The following is a 20,498-nucleotide window of genomic DNA, read 5'->3' as shown; positions in this document are numbered from 1 at the left end:
CTAAGATACACCCTCAGGGGAAGACGTGTAAGGTCTCGAAGGGCCACGGATGCCCGGCTCTTTGGACTGAGCTGTTAATGTGTCTATTTAAAACCCAGAAGTGTGTTTTCATTACAGCAGACTCCAGAGGGCTTCTCTGTAAAGACCATTGTCTGCCTACTTGGAGTGGCCTTGTCCCTCTCCGGGTGCCCCACCTCCTCTGAACACACTGTCCCTTCCACTTAGAAACCCTTTTGTCTTGAAGCCCCTTTTGATTTTAAATTCACTTTCAATGCCACCATCACCGCCATCTCCTTGGCCTGACCAGCTGAGTCATCTCGGCCTGTGTCTGAGCGGCTCCTCAGCTCTGGCACCCCCCATTACACAGTACCCCTCGATAAATATCAAGCAGATTCTGGGTGCTGAGGTGGGGAGGATGCACTGATTCCTGGGGGATCCTGCTGCCTGGTGGGAGCACGGGTAGGAAGGGGCAGGTTTGAAGCCCCAACCTCTTCCGTATACCGTGGCTGTGCCGCCTTGGTGACCCAAAACCAAGAGCCACTAGGGACAGTCACTTCCTTTAGTGTCTACCTGACAGTGTCCACCCGCACCCCACCCTGCTCCCTGCCATCATAACCTGGGAGGTAAAGGCTGTGTGCTCAGTTCTCCATGGAGCCCCAGGCTGTGCTCAAACAACCAGCTGTTCTCAGCCACGTGGGTGAGAGGACACGTGTCCTCACTTGTTTGTGGGAGTCGGAGATCAGGCCCCGCCTCCTCCGTGGATCACTTTGCCTTTCTGCTCGGTAGCCAGTGTGAGCTTTCAAGTATGGGTCACAGTGGGCCGCAGCCCTCAGTGACTTCCAGGAAGCTGAGGGTAAATTGCTACTTATTTTGTTGTTTCTTGTGCCCTGGCCATGCTCCATCTCAGGCAGCCCTTCTCACCTCAGGGTCTTCGTGTTTGCTGGGCCGGCAAATATGAAATGACTCCTGCTTCCTGCCCCACCCACTGACGCATGGCTGTCTATACTCAAGTTCTCTGCTCGGATGTCATCTGTGTCATGAAGCCCCCCCCCCCCCCATTCCCTGAGACCCACCCTCTCTGATCAGGAATGCCCTTATTTGCATGGCCCTTATTTGCATAACTCTTATTTGCATGACCCTTATTTACATAGCCCCAATTTGCATAGCAGAGGCTGCGCCGGAAATTGCTTGGATAGCTTAAACTAAACCTTGCCAAACTGTGACCTGGCCAAACCTGGCCTGTCCTCCTTGCCATAGTGTGTAATATATATACACATAGTGTGTAATATATATACAGGAAACTGCACATTAGGGACTCTCCCACAACATCCTAAAATACTTCTTCCGGGGGCTGGTGAGATGGCTCCAGGGATAAAGCAATTATTACATCAGTGTGAGGACTACAGTCCAGGTCCCCAGCACTTGTGGTTACAGTAGCCTGCCTGCCTGGAGCCCAGCAACCCTAGAGGCAGACATAGGGCATTCTCAGGGCTAGATTATTAGCTGGACCAGGGAAACTAAGTGAGCTTTCAGTTTAGGTGAGAGACCCTGCTTCAGTGTATAAGGTAGAGAGATTGAGGAAGTGTCACCCTGCACACACGTGCATGCACCCACACAAGTGAACTTACACACTCACACACACACTACTTTTTGTGGCCCACCATTTTACACAGTAGGTGGTCCTCTAGCACCTAGTATTAATACTCTAGTACTCTTGCCCTACACTGCAGGGTACTCTCCTCCCTGCCCAGCCCACCCCCTACTTTGGTCTGAGGAGTGATCTCCTCCGCTGCCCACCAGTCCCTTCCCCACTTCCCCAGTCCATCACACACTGAGGGACAGTAACATGGCCCAAGGTGACACTGCAGGGAGGCACACCTGCACCCACAGGAGGCACCCTCTCTCTGCCCACCAGCTGCAGACAAGCATGGGGAGTCCCTGGGGCTCCTTGAGGCTCCCCAGGAAATTGTTCTCTGCCGGTTCCTGGTAATATTCCCAGCCTCATTCTCACCCCTCTTTCCCAGCTGAAGAGGAAGCAGCTCAGACAGCTGCAGAGCTGGGACTCTGGGCCGAGATGCATTAATTTGTAAATATCTTCATTTATATGTAAATGCGGAGCCCAGAGCCCCGCCACCAGTCCTAACGGGGCCTTGCTGCCTGCCTGGCACCCGCGGCAGCTCTTTCTCCACTGGCTTGGCGTCAGGAGATGCTCCCAGCGCCGTCTCTTCCTTCACTGTCTCCTGGTATCCCCTAAGCATGGTGGCTTTGCTCCCTGGGGTACCCTCTGCTCAGGAGCCCCTGGTGTCTCGACTCAGAAAGAAGGCTGCAGAAATCCCCGCATGAACATGGGGAAAGAAAGGCGCCTGGGCCCTAAGTCCTAAGATCGGATCAAATTGCTGCTGCTGTGTGACTTTGGGTGGGTCTTGTACCCTCTCTGGGTCTTGTGTTATCAACTGTAAAACAAAGACGGCACCATGGTCTAGGTGTAGGAAGAGGTGGCTTGAGGTGTGACCAAGTTCATGTCCTTCCAGTGTGAGACCCTTGACCTTACTGAACTTTGACCCCTGCTATAAAGTAAAATGCAGAGAGGGGGTGTAGAGAGTTGCTACCTTTCCAAGTCCCAGAGGCTGTTGTTGAGGAGTGTGAGGTACAGAAGAGCAAGTGCATACACAGAGACTTTAGGGGGGTCTGGCACAAGGTGGAGCTTGCCTTGTGGTGGGGACAAAGGGTTGCTCGAGACTCAGGGGTGAACATGTGTCACGAGCCATTTCCCCCCTAAAAATCATTACAGGAACCATCACCCTGGGGAGCCTGCAGGGAACCTCACACCCATAATTATGTTCTATTGAGAGAACCTGCCCCACACCCAATTAACTTATCTGTTAGCGGAACGCGCCTCACATTCCAGCTATCCAGGGAACCAGGTGTGGCAACTTGTGACTTCTTGGCCTACCTGTCCGAATGTAACCTCTTGGCCTATGTGATGAACCTGGCCTACGTGACCGGGACCACGCAGCGAGATCCCGTGCCCTGCCCACCAAGTCCTCATGCAGGGCCTATATAAACTGTAACCCGTCCCTAATAAACGGAGGCTTTGACAAATCTGCTTAGCCTCATTCTTCTGTCCTAGCTCATTCCCTTCCAGGTAGCGCCCCTCCGAGACCCTGGAATAACTAGCTGCAGGGTGGGTTACAACCCCTAGACTGAGTAACCCACCCAAGGCGGCAACAAACATGCTCCACTCAACCATGTTTAGAGACCAGGAAACTGATCCTGGATCACCTGCAGCCAGCATCTGACTTGGTCTCATTGGGCATCAATTTCTACCAAATTCCACAATTCAGGAAGATTAATTTGGTCAGCCTGTTTTCCAAGGGGATGGGGGGGGGCTGGTTTAAGGGCACTAGGTAAGCAGTAGCTGTGCTGGGATTTGAACCCAGGTCTTTAGGCACCTGCTGGCTTCCTGAATGCCGGTGAACAGGGGCAGGGGCATGGCTGCATGAGGTGCATGCGGGAGTTGGGTTTGCTTCTGGCTAAGGGATCATGGTGTGTTTGGGATGAGGACACCCGTGACTGGGAGCAGTGGGTCTGCCAGTGCTGGGTGCTGGGTGCTGGGTTACCCACCCCTCCCATGACTGTGTTTAGGGAAACCTGGCTATAAGCCAAGAAGTCCCCTGCCGAGGGACTCTCTGTGACTCCCAGGGCAGTACCTATTTTCCTTTCTAAAATGCTTTTTATCTCTGTTCTCATCTTGATACTAACTGATTTATCCTTGCCATGAGCTGCTTTTCAGAAGGGAAAATACAGAAAGGTACCTGCCTGCCTCCCGGAAGCCCAGGGCACCCTGGCTGTCTGCCGGTGCTCCAAGAAAGAACAGTTGGGGGGAAAAAAAAAAAGAAAGAAAGAACAATTGGGACTGGGGTCCTGGATCAGTGCCTGAGATGGGGAGGGACCAGCTCCTGGAGGGGGGCGACAGAGGCCGACAGGGGCTCACAGCCACCTCCTGAACCTCACAGCCAGATCCCATGTGCAGAGCCAGTAGCACCTTTGGCAAACAAAACAACACACTCCTGTCCCATGCCCCCAACCACATAGGAGCATCTCCAGGGCTTTCTGGGCCCATTCTTTTTGCAAATCTTGTCATGCACTGATGTGCGACCAGGGCTTGGCAGAGACCTAGTGCTAAGAGCAGAGGGAAGGGTCGGTGAGAATCCCAGTTGAGGGGTGGAGCCTTGTCCAGTCAGGACTCAGAAGATTGTATGGTGTCACATACTCAATGGGTGCCCCTACTGCCCCACAAACCCAAGTGTCCTAGCCTGGGTTCTGTCAGAGCCCTGCCTTCTGAGAGCACCAGGCAAAGCGTTTACCATACAGTAGGAAAGAGTGCGCAGGTGTGTGTGTGCACATATACGCGCCTATGTGTACGTGGGTGTGCATGCCCGTGCGCGTGTGCCTGTGTGCAGGTGTGTGTGGATGTGTGTGTGTTCATACCCAACACTACTGTGAAGCTACTTTACACAGGTCATAAGATCCCCTTCCTGGAGCAGGGTGGGGACTGAGGGAGCCTCGCCATCCAGCCCAGAGCGGTCTAGTCTGCTAATTTGCTGTTGTGATGGAACAGCCTGAGTGGGGTTCTGAAGACTGAAGAGGAGTTTACCAGGTGACCAAAGGCAGGAGAGGCCCTCGTCAGAAGAGACTAACATGCATAACGGGTCAGGGGATGCTGTCCAGGGCTGGCACCATACGCCCCAGGCCCGCCCCTCCCTCTTCCTGCTCACATGCTTGCCAGCTCTGGGGGCGGGGTGGGGGGAGCTCACCTCACAGTGGACTGGTACACGAGATCCTCCCGCTTGCGGTAGTTCTCCATGTGTGAGTAGTTGGTGGAGAACATGGCGTCAAAGGTGAAGATCTTCTGCTTGATGGTGCCACCATCTGTCACCTGCCACAGAGCAGAGAAGCCACAGGTGAGTCCCCAGCGGGCCCTGGTCACCGCTTTCCTCAGGAGTTCCCTTGTCTTGTCCCAGCCCTTGCTCCTCCCTCCCTCCCTCTTTCCCTCCCTCCCTCCCTAAGCAGGGGAAGAGTCCCACACAGGTGCTGCAGAGGTGAGCTGCCCAGCCCCGTCCTGCCCCGCCCCTCCGTTATCCACGGAGGCTGCCAGGCTGATAGCCTTGGCTAGGCCTCCCTGGTCTTTGAATCCCAGCACTCCACTGACAGGCATTTGTAAAAGAGCCACAGGGCCTGTGAGATGGCTCAGCAGGTGAAGGGAGCTTGCAGCCAAAGCCTGACAAGCTGAATTTGATTCCTGGGTTCAACATGGTAGGAAAGAACCGATTCCTGGGAGTTGCCCTCTGATCTCCATGTGCACTGTGGCATGTCCATAGACACACATACACACGCACAATAAATAATTAAAAAAAGCAAATTAATTAATAAAAAAGAATGGTAGCCTCTGGCCTCGGGAGGCCACACTCACTACCTAAGCCACGCCCTAGAGAAGGAGACGGAAGATGTGTGAGCTGACCACAAAGAGCACCCCACGCAGAAATTCCCTGCCATGTTCCTCCTCCCTCTTTCAAAGTCCTGTGATATGGAGCTGGGAGGCAGCAGCCAGCCTGTGAGTAACCCTGGCTCTCTCCCACCTGTGCCAGCCACCAGAGCCTTGGCTTCTGAGCAGGGAGGGGCTGGACTTTCAATTCTGCAAATGCTGGGGGCCTTCTGAGGTCCTGCAGGCATGGTGGAACACTGATGGGGGGGCTTATGAGGTCCTGCAGGCATGGTGGAACACTGGGGGGGGGGCTTCTGAGGCTCTGCAGGCATGGTGGGCCACTGGGGGCTCCTGAGGCCCTGCAGGCATGGTGGAAGGAAGCTAGTGGCCTCTCCCTGCTGAGTCTTTCCAGGCACCGGGAGCTCCATCCACCACTAAGGCTCTGCTTTGCTGAAATGGCTAGTGCGGCCTGGGTAACTGTGGGCAGGACCAGAATGGGCTTTGTAGAGTGAGCTATGGAATCAGGGCCTGGTTCCAGAGCCTTAGTCAGTAGAGTGAAGACAGGGGAGGGGGCAGGCTAGCTAGTAAGAGGGGGAGAATGGAGGGCCAGGGGACCATTAGAAGGCAAATAACTTGTGGAAAGACAAATAAACTACATTGCAACTATTTCTTCTTTTTAGTGTTCTTACTATTATCGTATATGCGCACATGCTGTGTGGGGTGACTGAGGAGGTCAGGGGACAACTGGAGAGTCTGTTCTATCCTTCTGCCTTGTGGATTCCAGGCCTGAAGAACAGGTGCTCTTACCAGCCCAAGCCATCACAGCCATTTCTGATAAACCCTGAGAGGTTAGGTCCAGAATGGTACGGGAATCCAGAAGAGGGGGAAGGGCACTTTCTGAGGGCGGGGAGCACCCACAAGGGCATCTTGGAGGATGTGAAGTCAAAGCTGCTTCTGCAGGAGGTGCTAGAGGAGTCAGCCTGGTGGAGCAGGTGGTGGGAGCCAAGGGCAGACGCAGGAGGGATCAGCTCAGCTGCCTCTGTGAAAGTGACTGCTTCGAGTGCCCGGAGCAAGAGGGAGGGGGCCCGAGAGGATGCTGACAACAGAGTGGCACCACTGAGGACCCACCCCCCTGCAGACACCAGTCACCCAGGGTCAGATTTGGGTTCTGCTTATAACCTCCTCTGGTCTTCCAGAAGCAAGTCCAAGAGGGAGGCCACACCAGAAGCAGCGACCCGGGAACAGACAGATAGGGTCTATCAGTACAGGACGCTTGCCTTTGTTTTTCTGTAGCCACCCTTGGGACAGACCCTAGGAGGAGGCTTCAAGGTCTCCATTCCACCAGGGGACCCCGGTGCTAGGGCCCAGGTTGCTGCAGGGCCCTGCTGTTCACAGCTGCCGGAGAGCCAGGCCCATGCGTCTGGGGCTCCCCAGCCGCGGCTGCCCTGAGCACACGCCTGGTCTCCGCCGCCTCCCGCTAATGAAAGTGTTACTCCACACAGCAGCAAGGTATGTGTTGTCACTGTTTCAATTATTTATCTGTTTACTCGGCTGCAGTTTTCCGCTTGTCTCAGCAACTCTATTATAGACCGCGAGCTTGCAGCCTCTCGCCGCTCAGCTGGGCTCCACACTAACAGCCTGCGATGGGGCGGCCTCATGCCTGGGCCTGGAGAAGTAGAATTAACTCCCTGCGGCTCCTCTGGTAGAAGCAGGGGAGGGGGCTGCCAGGGAGGTGGGTCAGGGATGGGGAGATGCTGAGAGTGGCTTCCCCAGGCATCTGTCGTCGTCCCCCCCGCCCCCCCTCCCCCGCAAACAGGGAGGACTGGCCTTATCAGCACCCAGGCTGCCTTCAACTATATGTTGGTGGGTTTAGTAAGACACACAGTTTAGTGCAACCAGCCAGCTTCTACGGGGCTTCAACTGTGTCATGCACTGGCCACGTCTGTTACTGTCCCGTAGACTAGGACACCTCAGTGAGTACCAGTGGTAGGTAGAAGGATGCTAACACATTCATAGATTTGGTGGCTCTCAGTGTGATCAGCAGTAGGACTTTCCCTGACTGGTTTTCCTATCAGCCCTCACCAAGCCTGTCTGCCTCTCATCACTGTTCTGGACTTACCTAGCTCATGACTTGGTCCGTTCCCCTCTGAAATTGGCTGTTTTGTCCTCATCTGTGTAGTCTGAGGACAGAGAGATATGACTTCTTGCCTCGTGCTCTGCAGAAAGACCCGGATTCCACGGTAGGGTGGCAGCGTGGAGGAGGAGAGTTGTGGTGTGTGAGAGGAGGTGGCGTCTCACTGGCATGAGGCTCTCTGTGATGGCACTTGCCCAGGAAGGATGCAATTTGGGGATACCCACAGCCCGCTTCTGTGGCTGTTGCCTTAACCACTGCATGCCCACAGTGGACTGAACCAGACAGGTGCAGGGTCCGGGGTAAGCAGGGTTGAGTGGCTTGGCTACTTTCAAAGTCAGAACAAACTTACAGGGTGGGTCCACCGTTCTTGGCCCCTTAGAGACGGAGACAATTCTCTTATTTATTTTATTTATTTATTTCATTATTTTATGAATAGGGGTGTTTTGACTGTCAGTATGTCTGTATATCATGTGCGTGCAGTGCTTATGGAGGCCAGAAGGGGTCACTGGATCCCCTGGAACTGGAGTTACAGATGGCTGTGAGCCGCCATGTGGGTGCTGGAAACAGAATCCAGGTCTTCTGCAAGAATAGCAAGTGATCTTAATTGCTGAGCCACCTTTCCAGCCCCTGGGAGACAATTATGACCCCTTTCTCTGCCAGGGGACATATTCTAGAGATAGTCTTGGTTGTCACCTTGAAGGTCCTGGCATGTAACTCACAGGCCAGAGAGACTGCTGATGCTTTTATTGAAGAGGACCCACCTCAGACATTCCTCAGCAAACTGATGATACGCTGGGATTGGCATGGGGAGGTAGCTTAATCCCCAGCACACAGTAAAAAAGCTGGGCATGGTGGCCCATGTCTGTAATCCCAGCACAGGGGAGTTGGGTCTCTCTGGTCATTGAGTCTGTCCTAATCACTGAGAGCCAGCTTAAAAACCAAGATGGAGGGCACCTGAGGAAGGGCACAAGGTTGGCCTTTAACACATGCATGATTGCATGTGTGCACGGGTGCAAACACACACACCTAGACACATGAACATGTATACACACAAGTGTACCTATATACACGCACATGTACCTGCACACATACATAAGCATACACACATAAACATGTACATACTTGTGCCTACACATACCATGAGCATCTACATACATGTGTACATGCACACACAGGAACCTGCATCCCTGTACACGTGTTCACACATACCTGCACACACACGCACATACATGCCAAGGTGGGAAACCTTCCATCTCATCTGTCTGCCTCCCCCCATACCCTGGGAAGGCAAGCATCACGCAAGCCACTTTGCAACTGAAGGCCCAGCTGAGGCCCAGCACTCCCTGCCTGTCCTGCCAGGCTGGCAAGGCCGCTTAATTGCCCTTTGGCCTCACCTTGCATGGCAGCTGCAGCCTGAGAAGGGCAGGCAGCAGGTTCTCGGCAGCCCTCTGGCTCCAGCCTTGCCTACCTTCAGGTAGAGAGCTTCAGATATCCTTCTGAAACTCGCAGCCCTCATCGTCCCAATCTCAAATTTCACTCCATTTTTTTTATTACACAACAGAGGAAAAAAAAATCTGTCAGTAAAACTGTCTCCTCAAATTTATTCACTGGGACTGAGGGTTTTATGGCGAGGAAAATACACTCGCCCCCCACACGTCCACACACCCCCACACCCCAGACAAAGCAAGGAAGAATTACCTGAGTCATAAATCCTTGCTAGAGGCCAAGGCGCAGGAGAGCCTCAAGGACGAGTCTGCTTTTCTATGGTTTTATTTACTTTTTTTTTCTTTTCCTTTTTTTGAGACAGTGTCTAGCTGTGCTGAAACTCAGTATGGGGAGTCCAATCTGATCTCCAACTTCTGAGAGTGACTGGTGCCTCTGCCTACTGAACCCTGAGATTCCATGCATGCACCATGGGGCACTATGACGCTCTCATTGGTCAGAGGTTCTGAGCTGAGCCTGGACCATAAGCTGTGGTCAAGGGTGGTAAGTATACAAGACACGGGCACAGTTTCTGTCCTCAGGCAAGAGGGAGGCAGGAACTGTGTGCCCCATTCAGGATCTGGTGGGGACAGAGCTCAGGCCACAGCCAACTACAGGATCAGTGGACAGGGCAGGTCTGCTGTGACAGGCATATGCCAAGAGCTACCCATGATGCTCCTGGGGGTGCAGAGTTCCTTGAGAGGAAAGGTGACCCCAGAAGTCTCCTTGAAGGCATGTAGGTTCAGCTAGAGTGGACCGAGAAGCATCTGGAAGGCTTAGAGAGGCACACGTGTGGGTGTGCCTGTGAGGGTCGTTGTCAGAAGTTCCCAGAGGATTAACTAAGGGGAAGGGCCGCCCTGCATGTGGGTGGTACCAGCCAATACCTAGGTCTAGGGCTCCCTCTCCCTCCCTCCCACCTCCTCCTCTCTCCCGCCCCTTGTCGTCCCTTCCCCATTCAGGGAGGGTCTTCTCACCTCACTTAACCTCATCTAGGAATTCTCTTGCAAAAATGTCTAGAGCTGGGTTTCTATGACGCTTCTAAATCCAGTTACCCCGACAGTAAAGCTCAACCCTCACACACCGGTAGCTGAAATTGTGGAGAGTAATGTCCTGAGCAGGGGCTGAACGACCAGCACTCATTGAGTTCTTACTGTGTGGGCTCAGCATTGCTGTAAACACAGACTCACATAGATGCAAACGTGTTCAATGTGTGTTAGGGACAATCAGCTTCCAAGTGGCCACATTGTTGTGTGGCCAGGCTGGGCAGCCAGCACATAGTAGGTGCCTTTAAAAAGGTGTTTTCTTCTGGTCCTACCCTGCCAGCCTTTCTGCTATGAGTTCCCCCAAGTAATTAGCTTTCAGTTGTCTCTATGCTGTTCTCTATGCAGGCCTCAGTTTCCCTAAATGTTCCATGAGGAAAATGAGGCCTGGTGGCCTCTGGAGAGTCTTGTCTACCTGCGTGGTCCCACTGCTGTGGCTATAGAGGTGTGGCCCCAGTGCTGTTGCTCTAGAGAGCTGGCTCTAAGTGACCTCAGCTTGTCACAACCCTCCACCCCACCATCAGTGCCAGACACACCCCCTACCAGCAACCCTGGCTGTGGGCACATGGATTTACATGTGGACTCGACTCATAGACGCATGGCCAACGGATGCAGTCCAGCCAGCAGCAGGAGAGCCCACTGGTCAGCCAGCCACATTTTAATTCTGAAAAACAAATAAGTCCTCAAAGTCAGCCTTCTCACCAATGCCCCTAGATGCCACCATCTGTAAAAGGGAAGGAAAAAAAATGAAGAAAAAAATGGGGGATCACCTCTCTCCTCCCCCAGCCTTTCTCTTTGTGTTCCACAAAACCAATTACAGGTTGGAAATGGCTGTAATAAACTTGATATCCCACTTACGGGCCAATCCCGCTGCGGCCAGGAAGTGTAATAGTGGCGGAGAGTGGAAACTGCGGGTTTGTGGAGCTGTTTAAATTGCCTGCCTACATTACTCCACTCCTCTCCAGCGGGGAAGGAATTCGCTCTCCTGGAAATGGAGCAGCTGAGGTCTCCGTGTCCTGGGTGGCGCAAGGGAGTGTTTGCAAGGCAGACTTTAATGAACTGATTAGAAGTGGAGGGACGGGGATGGCCCCTGGGAGCTTACATCAGCCAGGCACAGGTTCAAGTCCCCAGCAAGGCCACTCACAGTCCCTGGCAGTGAACAAGAAAGAGTGAGGTTAGCCTCCTAGCACCGCCGAGGGTGAAAAGAGCAGCTATCAGACAATGTAAGTGACCGAATGCGGAACCAGACTATCCCATGGCACACCCCTGAACCTCAGCGGATAGAATGCCTGCTGGTCATGCATAAAAATCCAGGTTGGACACCTATAATCCCAGCACTCAGGAGGCAGAGGCGGGAAGATCAGAAGTTCAAGGTCATCCTCAACACAAGAAGTCGGAGGTAAGCCTAGCTACGTGAGACCGTGTCTTAAATGTTGTAAGAAATAGGCATACACTTGTAAAAACATGTAGGGAAGTAGATACTGCTACTGAATTTCAATTCTGATCGTTGCGGAAGACAATGAAAGGCGATTCTAGAAACTTCCACCATGTGACTGTCATCCAGCGGTCCCTTCCTCATGCCACGTGACCCTGTATGTCTTGCATGGAGACAGACGCAGACTAGGTCCTCAGTAGACATTTAGCTAAGTGTACCGCTCAGCAAAGGGAGGCATGGGCTCCTCAGGGCCCCGGTCCTTAATTACCACTTTTGATGCTTACACAAAGAGAGCTGGCCCAGAACAACATCAGTCAGGTCAACACAGCCTCATCGAAGGACCACTCAGGTAGAACTGGGCCCAGGGCTGCAGCTTGAGTCCCTCGTGTGCCTAAGATTAGCATCTGTCTTGCAAGGCTGGGCTTGCACTGAGTTAACTATAGCCAAGCAGATGTGGACAGTGGGGGGACTGGCTTCTCTCTCTGTGTTTTCTGTTTCCTCCAGCAGGGCGGCAGCATGGAGCTAGTATTGTCTTCTGCGTGTGCTGGTGGGGGTAGGGTGGGAGTGAATGAGGTGTGGCAGAGGGGAGGGGGTTATGAGTTCAAATTCTATAATAGAGTCAAGCATGTGGCAAAGACTCACTCAAATTCTAGAAGTAAAACTGCAGTCAGAGAAGGAATGTCACCTGCCCAGGCTGCCCGGCTGGCATGAGGTGAAGTGGACATTTGAGCGTGCATTGCGTCTGACTCCGAGGATTCTATAGAAAGGCCTCAGGGTGGGGGTGGGGAACCGGGCCAAGGCCAGGAGCTTGGCCAAGAAAGGGACAGGTATTTTAGGGGAGAGGAATCTGGACAAAGATGCCTGGGAAGGGAGCAGAAAGCCTGAATGTGGAGGGAAGCCAGGGGACCTTGATGGAGCCACTTAATAGTCCTTTGGGTTTGGGAGGTCACAGAGTTTCTAGTGGTCTTATTGCCATGGAGACCCTGGACCACTCTTCCTGTAAAGCTCCTGCCCACCTGCTCTCTGCTCTGGTGGGGAGCTGTCGCCACAGACGCAGGCATGAAGGAGGATGGGTGACAGCCAAGGAGGAGAAGTCAAGAGCCACCCACCTCCCTTGGTACCGACTCCACCCTCCTGTGCCAACTCCGTTCGCTCCCGCTCCTGGCAAGGCTGGGCTGGGGAGATTGGCTTCCCTGGCGTGTGTGGGAGATCCGGTGTTGACAGAGACAGCTGGTATCATAAATTGCCTTGTCTCATCTGGTTATGGTGTGATGGCAGACAGGCGCTCAGGGACAGGACTGCGGGGGGGGGGGGCTGGTGACGGTAGAGGAGGAGAGCAGAGTGACTGCCAGCTTCCTCGTGGGTTCTGGGCTTGCCATGTGGGCAGGTGAGCGGGCAGGTGTGATGGCTGTACTAACGGTAGGGGTGGGGAGATGGTAGAGGGTGGGGAGCCAGCTCAGTCAGGTGCACTGTTGTGAAAGCCTATGTTCTGGGGCATGGTGGGGATGGGTCTATGGGGCTCAGACGTACTGAGCTGCCAATGACATGTGTGTGTGTGCACATGTGTGTGCGTGTGTGTGTATGTATGTGTGTATGTGTGTGTAAATATTTGTACTTTTTATGGGGAGTGGGGTATGTGCATGTCTGTGACACATGGTGGGTGTGTACTCTGCCCCCCCACAGTGGCAACCCCAGTTGTTATGTTCCCTCCTTGATCTATGACTCAAGGAGGAGAAACTGGAGATAGTAGCCGGGGCAGGGTATGTAGATTTCTGATGATGCCAGGCTGTTTCCACAGGAGTGAAAGGGCACCAGGCTGGCTGTCCCTACACCCCCCACACCTAGCTAGATCCCCTAAGCCTTTAAACTCCACCAGCTACATGAGGGTCGCACATCACCTCCTGGGTACCCTCCTCCCTATCGCAAACAGGAAGTGGGAGACACAAAAGGTGCCTCAGGGCTGAGGCCAGGCACTGGGGATTCAGAGTCCAGCGCAATCACCAGGACCACGTGGGAGAGCTCAGGGAGTCAGCTGGAGAGCATCACGACTCCCAGGATGTGGTGGAAGAGCCTGAGCTGCAGCAGCCATGGGGAGCTGCGAGGCCCTAATCCACACTGCAGAGCCGAGTTGGGTAGCGTTTGCTCTCTGAGGTGAGAGCTCACTTCAAGATCCCACATCTCATTGCCTCACTTTCCTTAGCTGTAAGTCAGGGGTAGGAGAAGCACACCCCGAGGGCACCGGAGGATGCTCTGGGTTCTGTGTGGTGGGTAGTCAGACCTCGGGGAGAATGGGAATCCCACTGTCCGCTTTGGGATGTGGCACTGTTGGCATTGTTTATGCCACCGAATGGAGATGGGGAGCCCCCAAAAGCATTAAAGAAGCCATTACAGAGTCCAGGGATGCCAACTAGTCCCCAAACTGCTGTAAAAACAGTGGATCTCAAACTAGTGCCCAGACATGGGGTGAGGTTGTGAGAACTGAGATCGTTTTCTGGGTCCTCTTTGGGGCCATTAATTAGATCATCGGATCTTAGGAGTAGGCCGGCTATAGGGTTTAACAGAGTCCTGATTGGGTCCTAGCTAAGTCCTAGTCCCAGGATTTGGGTATTTGTGTGCAAGGCTCTGTCTTAGAGCCCTGCTACGACACCTCTACAGTTTCCCAGTACTCGGCCCCCAAAGCCTTGTGCCATCCTGTCTGAGAGCACACCTGTGTGGACACTGTCAGTGGAGGACAGCTGCCTGGCTTGAGCCAGTCAGGACAACTGGTACCATCGGGAAGCATGCCCGTCCCTGGGGAGAGCCCTTGTTGGGACAAGGTGGCTGGGCCCCCATGCCCAGTGGTGCTGCAAACAGTTGGGCCATGTCAGCAGGTCTGGCTGCCAGCAGATCCATGGCCGTGGCCATCAGCAGCCCATGCCAGCCTGTGCACCTGCTATACCAGGGCAGCTACGCTGCAGACAGTGTTGGCTGGCATCTCCCGCCCTGTGTAATTAACACGGCATCGTGGGCAGCTCAGCCAAGCGGAGCCTGTCCGCCTGTCCATCTGCTGGTTGCTTCCGGGGACAGGCCCTTTAACACAAGCTCAGCAGCCTGCTTAGGGAGAAAAGAGTTCTGAAAGGATCACTGAGAACCTGGGATCCACCTCTGTTCAGCCACCGGCAGGGCATAATGGGAAATTTACATTCTACCTCTTGGCCTCAGTTTCCTCATTTGTCCAGTGGAACTAGGATGGCTGGTTTCTTTGTCCTATCTGCCATAAGGAGGTCTGAGCAGTAGGTAGACTTCGGGTGGCAGGAATCTACAGTTAGGTTACCGTCACTTAGTTCTCATTCAGCAAGGATGCCCTGGGTTTCTACTCTGTGCCAGACACTGTTTTAGGAGCAAGGCTGTGCTGCCTCTCTTCTTCCGCAGTCTGTGTTGTAGTGGGAGGAGTTGGACAATTAATCAAATTAAAGAAGATGGAAGAAGTCTATTAGGTAGGGAGGGAGGGAGGGGTGTCCTCATTTGGCATGGATGGGTAAGCATGGCCCATCAGAGTGGATGACTGAGCTTCAAGCTCAGGAGAGGAGGCTGGGGTCCTCTAGAATCAGTCCTGGGGACAGCCCTGGATCAGGGGCGCCCTCCACACTGCCCAGATGGGGATCTGAGGTGCTGAGCCCTGGGTGAGACCCTGTGACTTTGTGTTTCCGTTGCTGTTCTTTGTGTCTCAGCATATTCAAACACCCAGTAGAGTGTGAAGGATGTAAAAGCCAGCCTCGGTTGACCTGGCGCCCGGCCTCTGTACTGAGACAGAAGCCTGTGGATGAGTCTGGTCTCTGTCTCTTCTGGTATCCACCTGCCTCACTCACTGGACCCATTGCTTGGTAAGGTGCACACATCAGTTCACTTAGCGCCTAAATCTCCTGCATAGATGCCTCAATTTAGAGTACATAGCCCATTAATGAGTCTCCTTTTCTTTTGAGATGATATTTACTTAGAATGAATTGCAAAAACCTTTAGGACCCCTTTCAAGCTTGTGTGTGTGTGTGTGTGAGTGCATGTGTATGTGAGTGTGTGTGTGGGTGTGGGTGGGTGCATGAGTGTGTGTGCATGTACGAGTGTTTGTGTGTGAGCACCTGTATATATGTAAGCACAGAGGGCAGCCTTGGGAGTCATTCCTCAGGCCAGTCTGTCTCTCTTGTTTATTGAGACAGGGTCTCTTCTAGCCTGGAGCTTTGCCTAATGGGCCAAGTTGGCCAAGCAGAGAGCATCTAGGGATCCTCTTGTCTCTGTCTCCCCTCCTGGAGTCACAGGGGTGCAACACCACACATAGATCTTTGCTTAGATTCTAACAGTTCAAACTCAGACCCTCACACCTTACCAACTGAGCCATCTTCTCAGCCCAGATGGAATCCTCTTCCAGGAGGACCTTGTGGACATCTCCCAGATACGCTAAGAAACTTGCCTCATGGCACAACACACAGCAACACATTGATTACGGAGCTGGTCTCACCCGGAATCCCTGACTCCCTGCCGGAGCCCAGAGGGTGGGTGACCCTTGTCCTATAGACCACAGTGGAGATGACTCCCAGCGTGGGCCTTTGGGGGGGTGATACACAGAATTCCCACTGTCCCTCTGCTCAACAGGTGGCATGTTCTTCTAGTGAGAGAGAATTGGAGAGTTGGGGTGAGCTCTTATTATAAGGATGCTGTTCAATAAAGATCACTCAGCATATTAAAAAAAATCTTTACCTGGCTTTGAACAAACACTTGGTATTATTACAAACAGGGAAAAAAATCCCATTTTCTTTTCATTATAGGTCTGGCGCGTTTTGTTTTCTTGTTCCGAGGGCAGCAGGACTGCATGGACAGAATGGCTGAAGAGAGGGCGCAGGGAACATGTCGGAGTAGAGGTATGCAGCCCTGGGCCCACATTCCTGATGGACTGGCCCCCTGGGGGCTGCAGAACAGGCATCTACACTGGGGGCTCCCTACACTGGGGGCTCCAGGTTCCCCACCTGTAAAATGGGGTGTGACAGCGTCCTTCCCAAGGTGAGGAAAGTCACTGCCTTGTGTGACCTCTGGCCTCGGCCTGGTGAGAGACAGCTAGGCATGCCTCCAGCCACCAGAGACCTACAGGCAAAGGGAACACTTAGTGGGCCCCGCGATAGAAAGCAAGCCGCTGAAAGAGTCAGGCACAAGTAGCTAGGAGATCGCCTAAGGATTACGTTTAGGGAACGTGGGTCTTCCGTAAAACCTGGGTGGTAAGAGGGATGGTGCGTGGTAGGGGGTCAGGAGGGAAAATAACAATCAGAGCAGCTGTCAAGGTCCGGCGAGGGACACAATTGTCAGTACTGAGCCTGTACCGAGCTTGGTGACAGAAGGAGTTGTGGTAGTATCTGGAGTCAGGTCCCATGAGGTCCCGTAAGGAAGTTGGATTATTTTCTCGCTGTCATGAAGAGACACGGGGAGGTTTAAAGCAGAGGCCTGGTGTGTTGTGGCTAGAAGATCTCTTTAGCTCTTAGTGGGGAAGTAACTGTGGGGTGCAGTGGGGGCCAGAAATCCTGACCAGGGGCTCCTCCAGCCTGGGAGCAGACAGCAGCTCCTACCAAGGCATGAGTGGGTGGTCTTGTTGCTCCATCCTGCATATCCCTGTCCTCTGAGGAACTTCAGTGACTGTCAAATGCCTGGTGTAACCTGCAGGCTCAAGTACAGCCAGTGTCTAGCTCTAGGCTAGGGGAGTATGAAGAGACCCTCCCTATGTCAGTACAGTCAGACCTTGACAAGAACTGTTGGCGTCTCTGCTCATTGAGGTTCAGTGTCCCCCAAATCACTCAACCCATGCCAGAAGGTTCAGAAGGGAGCTGGTCTGGTCACACAGGCAGAGGACAGCAGCACTGTCTTGGTATGGGCAGCAAGAGTGCCCTCTGGAGAGGGAACCAGAGGCAGGACTCTGTGCACAGCCTCATATCCACTCACTACAGCTCTCAGAAACAGGCTCCGGTTATTTGTAGGTGCATATATTAAGGCTGTGGCCATGTGGTGAGAAGGTGCCACCAGAGAGCCCCATCTTTCACAATGGCCCCATGGAACATCTTTTCCACAGCCCAGCCTCTTCTGTGGCTGTGTTTCCTTAAGGCCCAGAAGTCAAGGAAACTCACAAGTCTCAGGGAGTTCCCCAGACTTACAAGATTCCAAGACCCCACCCCAAAGTTATTTCAGCAGGATCAATTGCTACAGTAAAAAGACTTGGGAAAAAACTCAATGCCTTCAGTTCACACAGGGAGCTCCAGGGATGTGACTCTGGTGACAACCCATACAGGTGGGAGTGGGCTCTTTGGTGATGCTGGAGATATTCTCTAAGTAATGTCAATCAACTCTCACTGGACACAATTTGGATTGTTTCTTTGGTCTGTACCCTGCCTGGAATGTACAGACATCTGTTTACACCTCTCTAGGAAGTCTTAGACCCCCTCTCAAGATGCCCTCTGCCACTTCAGGCACTTGATGAACATGTCAGGGTCATTGGTGACCTGGGATATCTTACAGTGACCCGTGGATACCTGTCCAGAGCCCCAGGAGGCAGAACTATCTCCATATAACACAGGGGCCACAGGCTTCAATTAAGGCCTCATACCTGAGGTTGATGGGGCAGCCACTGTGTTTATGGACTGGTCATCTGGCCACTCTGGGTGTGCGCGGTAAACAGGGGTGGGAAAGCAGCAGTGTGGAGATCTCGGGTGTGCAAGAGCCCAGAATAGCTTGGGATGGTAGTGGTGACCAGAGTGTGGAACCTTCACATTTAAAACCTGGTAGTCAGGAGAAGGGAGATGGACCAGGCAGTAAAGCGCCTTTCATACAAACATGAAGACCTGAGTTCAAATCCCTTGCAGAAGCTGGACACAGTGGTGCATGCTAGTAGTCACAGCCCTGAGGGGAGGTTAGACTCCCTGGGGCTTGTTGACTAGCCAGTCTAGCTGATTCAGTGAGCTCCAGGTTCAGTGTGAGTCCCTGCCTCAAAATGTAAGGTTGAGGGCTAGGGAGACGGCTCAGCAAGCGAAGGTGTTTGCTACACAGATCTGACAGTCCGAGCTTGGTCCTGGATCCCAGGGAAGAAGGCGAGAACTGACTTCCAAGGGGTGTCCTTTGACTTCTGCTAGCATGCCGGGACACGAACATGCCTCCACATAGACATAGGCGCAAGCAAATAAAGTAAGGCGGAGAGCAATTGACCTCTGGCCTCTACATGCATGCTTCCATACATATACAGAGAGAGAGAGACAGAGGGAGACAGAGACAGAGAGAGACAGAGACCGAGAGAGACAGAGACAGAGTGTCATTCACCTAGGAGCCTTCTGAACTGAAACTGGGAAAAGCCTAGGCAAGCTGTCACGAATTAGCTACCTTAGTGCGACGTCCTCCGTGAGGCAGAGCGGCTGACACGGACGTGACAGGCGCCATTGTGTAAAGGCAATGCTTCTGCATAGCTGTCAGGAACTCAGAGATGGAACGATGCTTCTGCTAACAGATACTGCATGGAAGCCCAGGAAGGTTCATTCTCTATCTCCAACTGCACGAGGCAGGCAGAGGAGCCATCCTTCAGTGCCTGCGTGGACTGCAAGGACCTTGCGTTCTCACACTTCGGCATCTTTGGGGCCCGGTGTCCCAAGATGATACAGCCCTTGCTTTCTTCCAGGCCTATTCTGCCTGCAATGGAGAGCCTGGAAACCACCCTGCCTTGTCAGGTAAATATTGAAGTATCGAAGGTACAGCCTCAGCAGGAGAATGAGGTGTGATTGGCAGGAAGGCTGCTAGGGCATCAAATCCACACAGGCCAGCACAGGGAGCAGTGACTGACAGCTTTGATGGCACCAGTTGGGGCAGTTTCTTTCCCTTTTGGAATCTGATAGGCATGACATGAAGGGGCCTGGGGTCTGCATGGAAGGCGAGAGGAAAAACCACCTGTCACCAGGTCCAGCCTGTTTTCAGTGTGACTGAGTGTCATTCCCATTCCTGCTGTCAGACACTGATGTGAAGTCATTGGCGGGCTCTAAGCAACCATGAGTGGAGTTCAGCCTGGCCCTTCTTGGTGGTGGAGACACATGCCAGCATGGGGATGGGATCCTTAGGTAGGTGGGCAGAAATGGTGACTACCGTCCTGGGGCATATGGAGTCAGGGAGGACATACCAAATATAGAGAGCACTGAGGTAGCTAAGGATGCTCTCTCTTCCACCCCTTTTTCCTAGACAAGCCAGGATTTGGAAAAGGCATTAGTTTTCTGTGTATGTATGTTCATAACTGCTGGGCTACACACATATGTGTTTGTGTGTGTGTGTGTGTGTGTGTGTGTGTGTGTGTGTGTGTAGGACGGGGATGAAGAGGAGCGATATAAGTAGGTCTCTCCTCCTATCCATAAGATGTCAGTCAAGAGTTCAGAGAATCAAAAGGAATCTTCCAGGACATTAGAAAGCCCCTTGGCTTACGCATGAGGAAAGTGAGTCCCACGGACAGTGCTCGGGCAGCCTGGCTGAGCATGCCAGTGTGTGCAAGCCAGTGTGACTGGCAGAAGGCAGCTGGTACTGAGGGACAGGATGCCATTGCCCAGATGTGCTCCCAGATGGCTGGAACACTAAGTGTCCGCCTAGATCTTCCAAAGATGACCGTGCAAGTCAATAGAACAAGGCCTGGGTACAGCTCATTGTAGCTGTTGCTGCCTTTTTCCACCACTGTGAACAGTATCTGAAATAAGTGACTTAGAGGAGGAAGGGTCTGTGCTGCTCATGGTTTGAAGGTTAAGCCCACCGTGGTGGGGAAGGAATGGTGGCAGGAGACACCTGGGTCAGTGGCAGTAGGAACCGGAAGCCGCTGGCTCACAGCCTGGCAGACCAAGAGGAAGAGACGAGTGTTTGTGCTCAGCTGACTTCTCCTCTCCCCCTTCATGT

At 53.2% G+C, this 20,498-nt stretch overlaps 1 protein-coding gene and 1 long non-coding RNA gene across 2 annotated transcripts in view; one reads left to right on the top strand and one right to left on the bottom strand.

The window, feature by feature from the left end:
* Igsf21 (immunoglobin superfamily member 21) overlaps positions 1 to 7,143 on the bottom strand; it is a 74,967-nt gene extending 67,824 nt beyond the window's left edge. The window contains exons 1-2 of the mRNA XM_050152431.1: positions 7,033 to 7,143; positions 4,818 to 5,065 (exon numbers count right to left, since the gene is read on the bottom strand). Of these exons, the coding sequence (XP_050008388.1) occupies positions 4,818 to 5,065; positions 7,033 to 7,143 (359 nt within the window). The remainder of the gene's footprint in view (positions 1 to 4,817; positions 5,066 to 7,032) is intronic.
* Positions 7,144 to 7,615: 472 nt separating this feature from the next.
* LOC126509853 (uncharacterized) lies at positions 7,616 to 17,930 on the top strand. Its single transcript, XR_007594265.1, has 3 exons — positions 7,616 to 7,725; positions 9,427 to 11,540; positions 16,376 to 17,930. It is a non-coding gene; the product is annotated as an uncharacterized lncRNA (long non-coding RNA).
* Positions 17,931 to 20,498: the final 2,568 nt, after the last annotated feature.

Source organism: Alexandromys fortis, unplaced genomic scaffold (assembly GCF_014885135.2).
Source record: "Alexandromys fortis isolate MF-2015 unplaced genomic scaffold, M_Fortis_MF-2015_v1.1 scaffold_26, whole genome shotgun sequence".
NCBI lineage: Eukaryota > Metazoa > Chordata > Mammalia > Rodentia > Cricetidae > Alexandromys > Alexandromys fortis.
The sequence above is the reverse complement of the archived record's forward strand: the minus strand, read 5'-3'. Positions and strand labels throughout refer to the sequence as shown.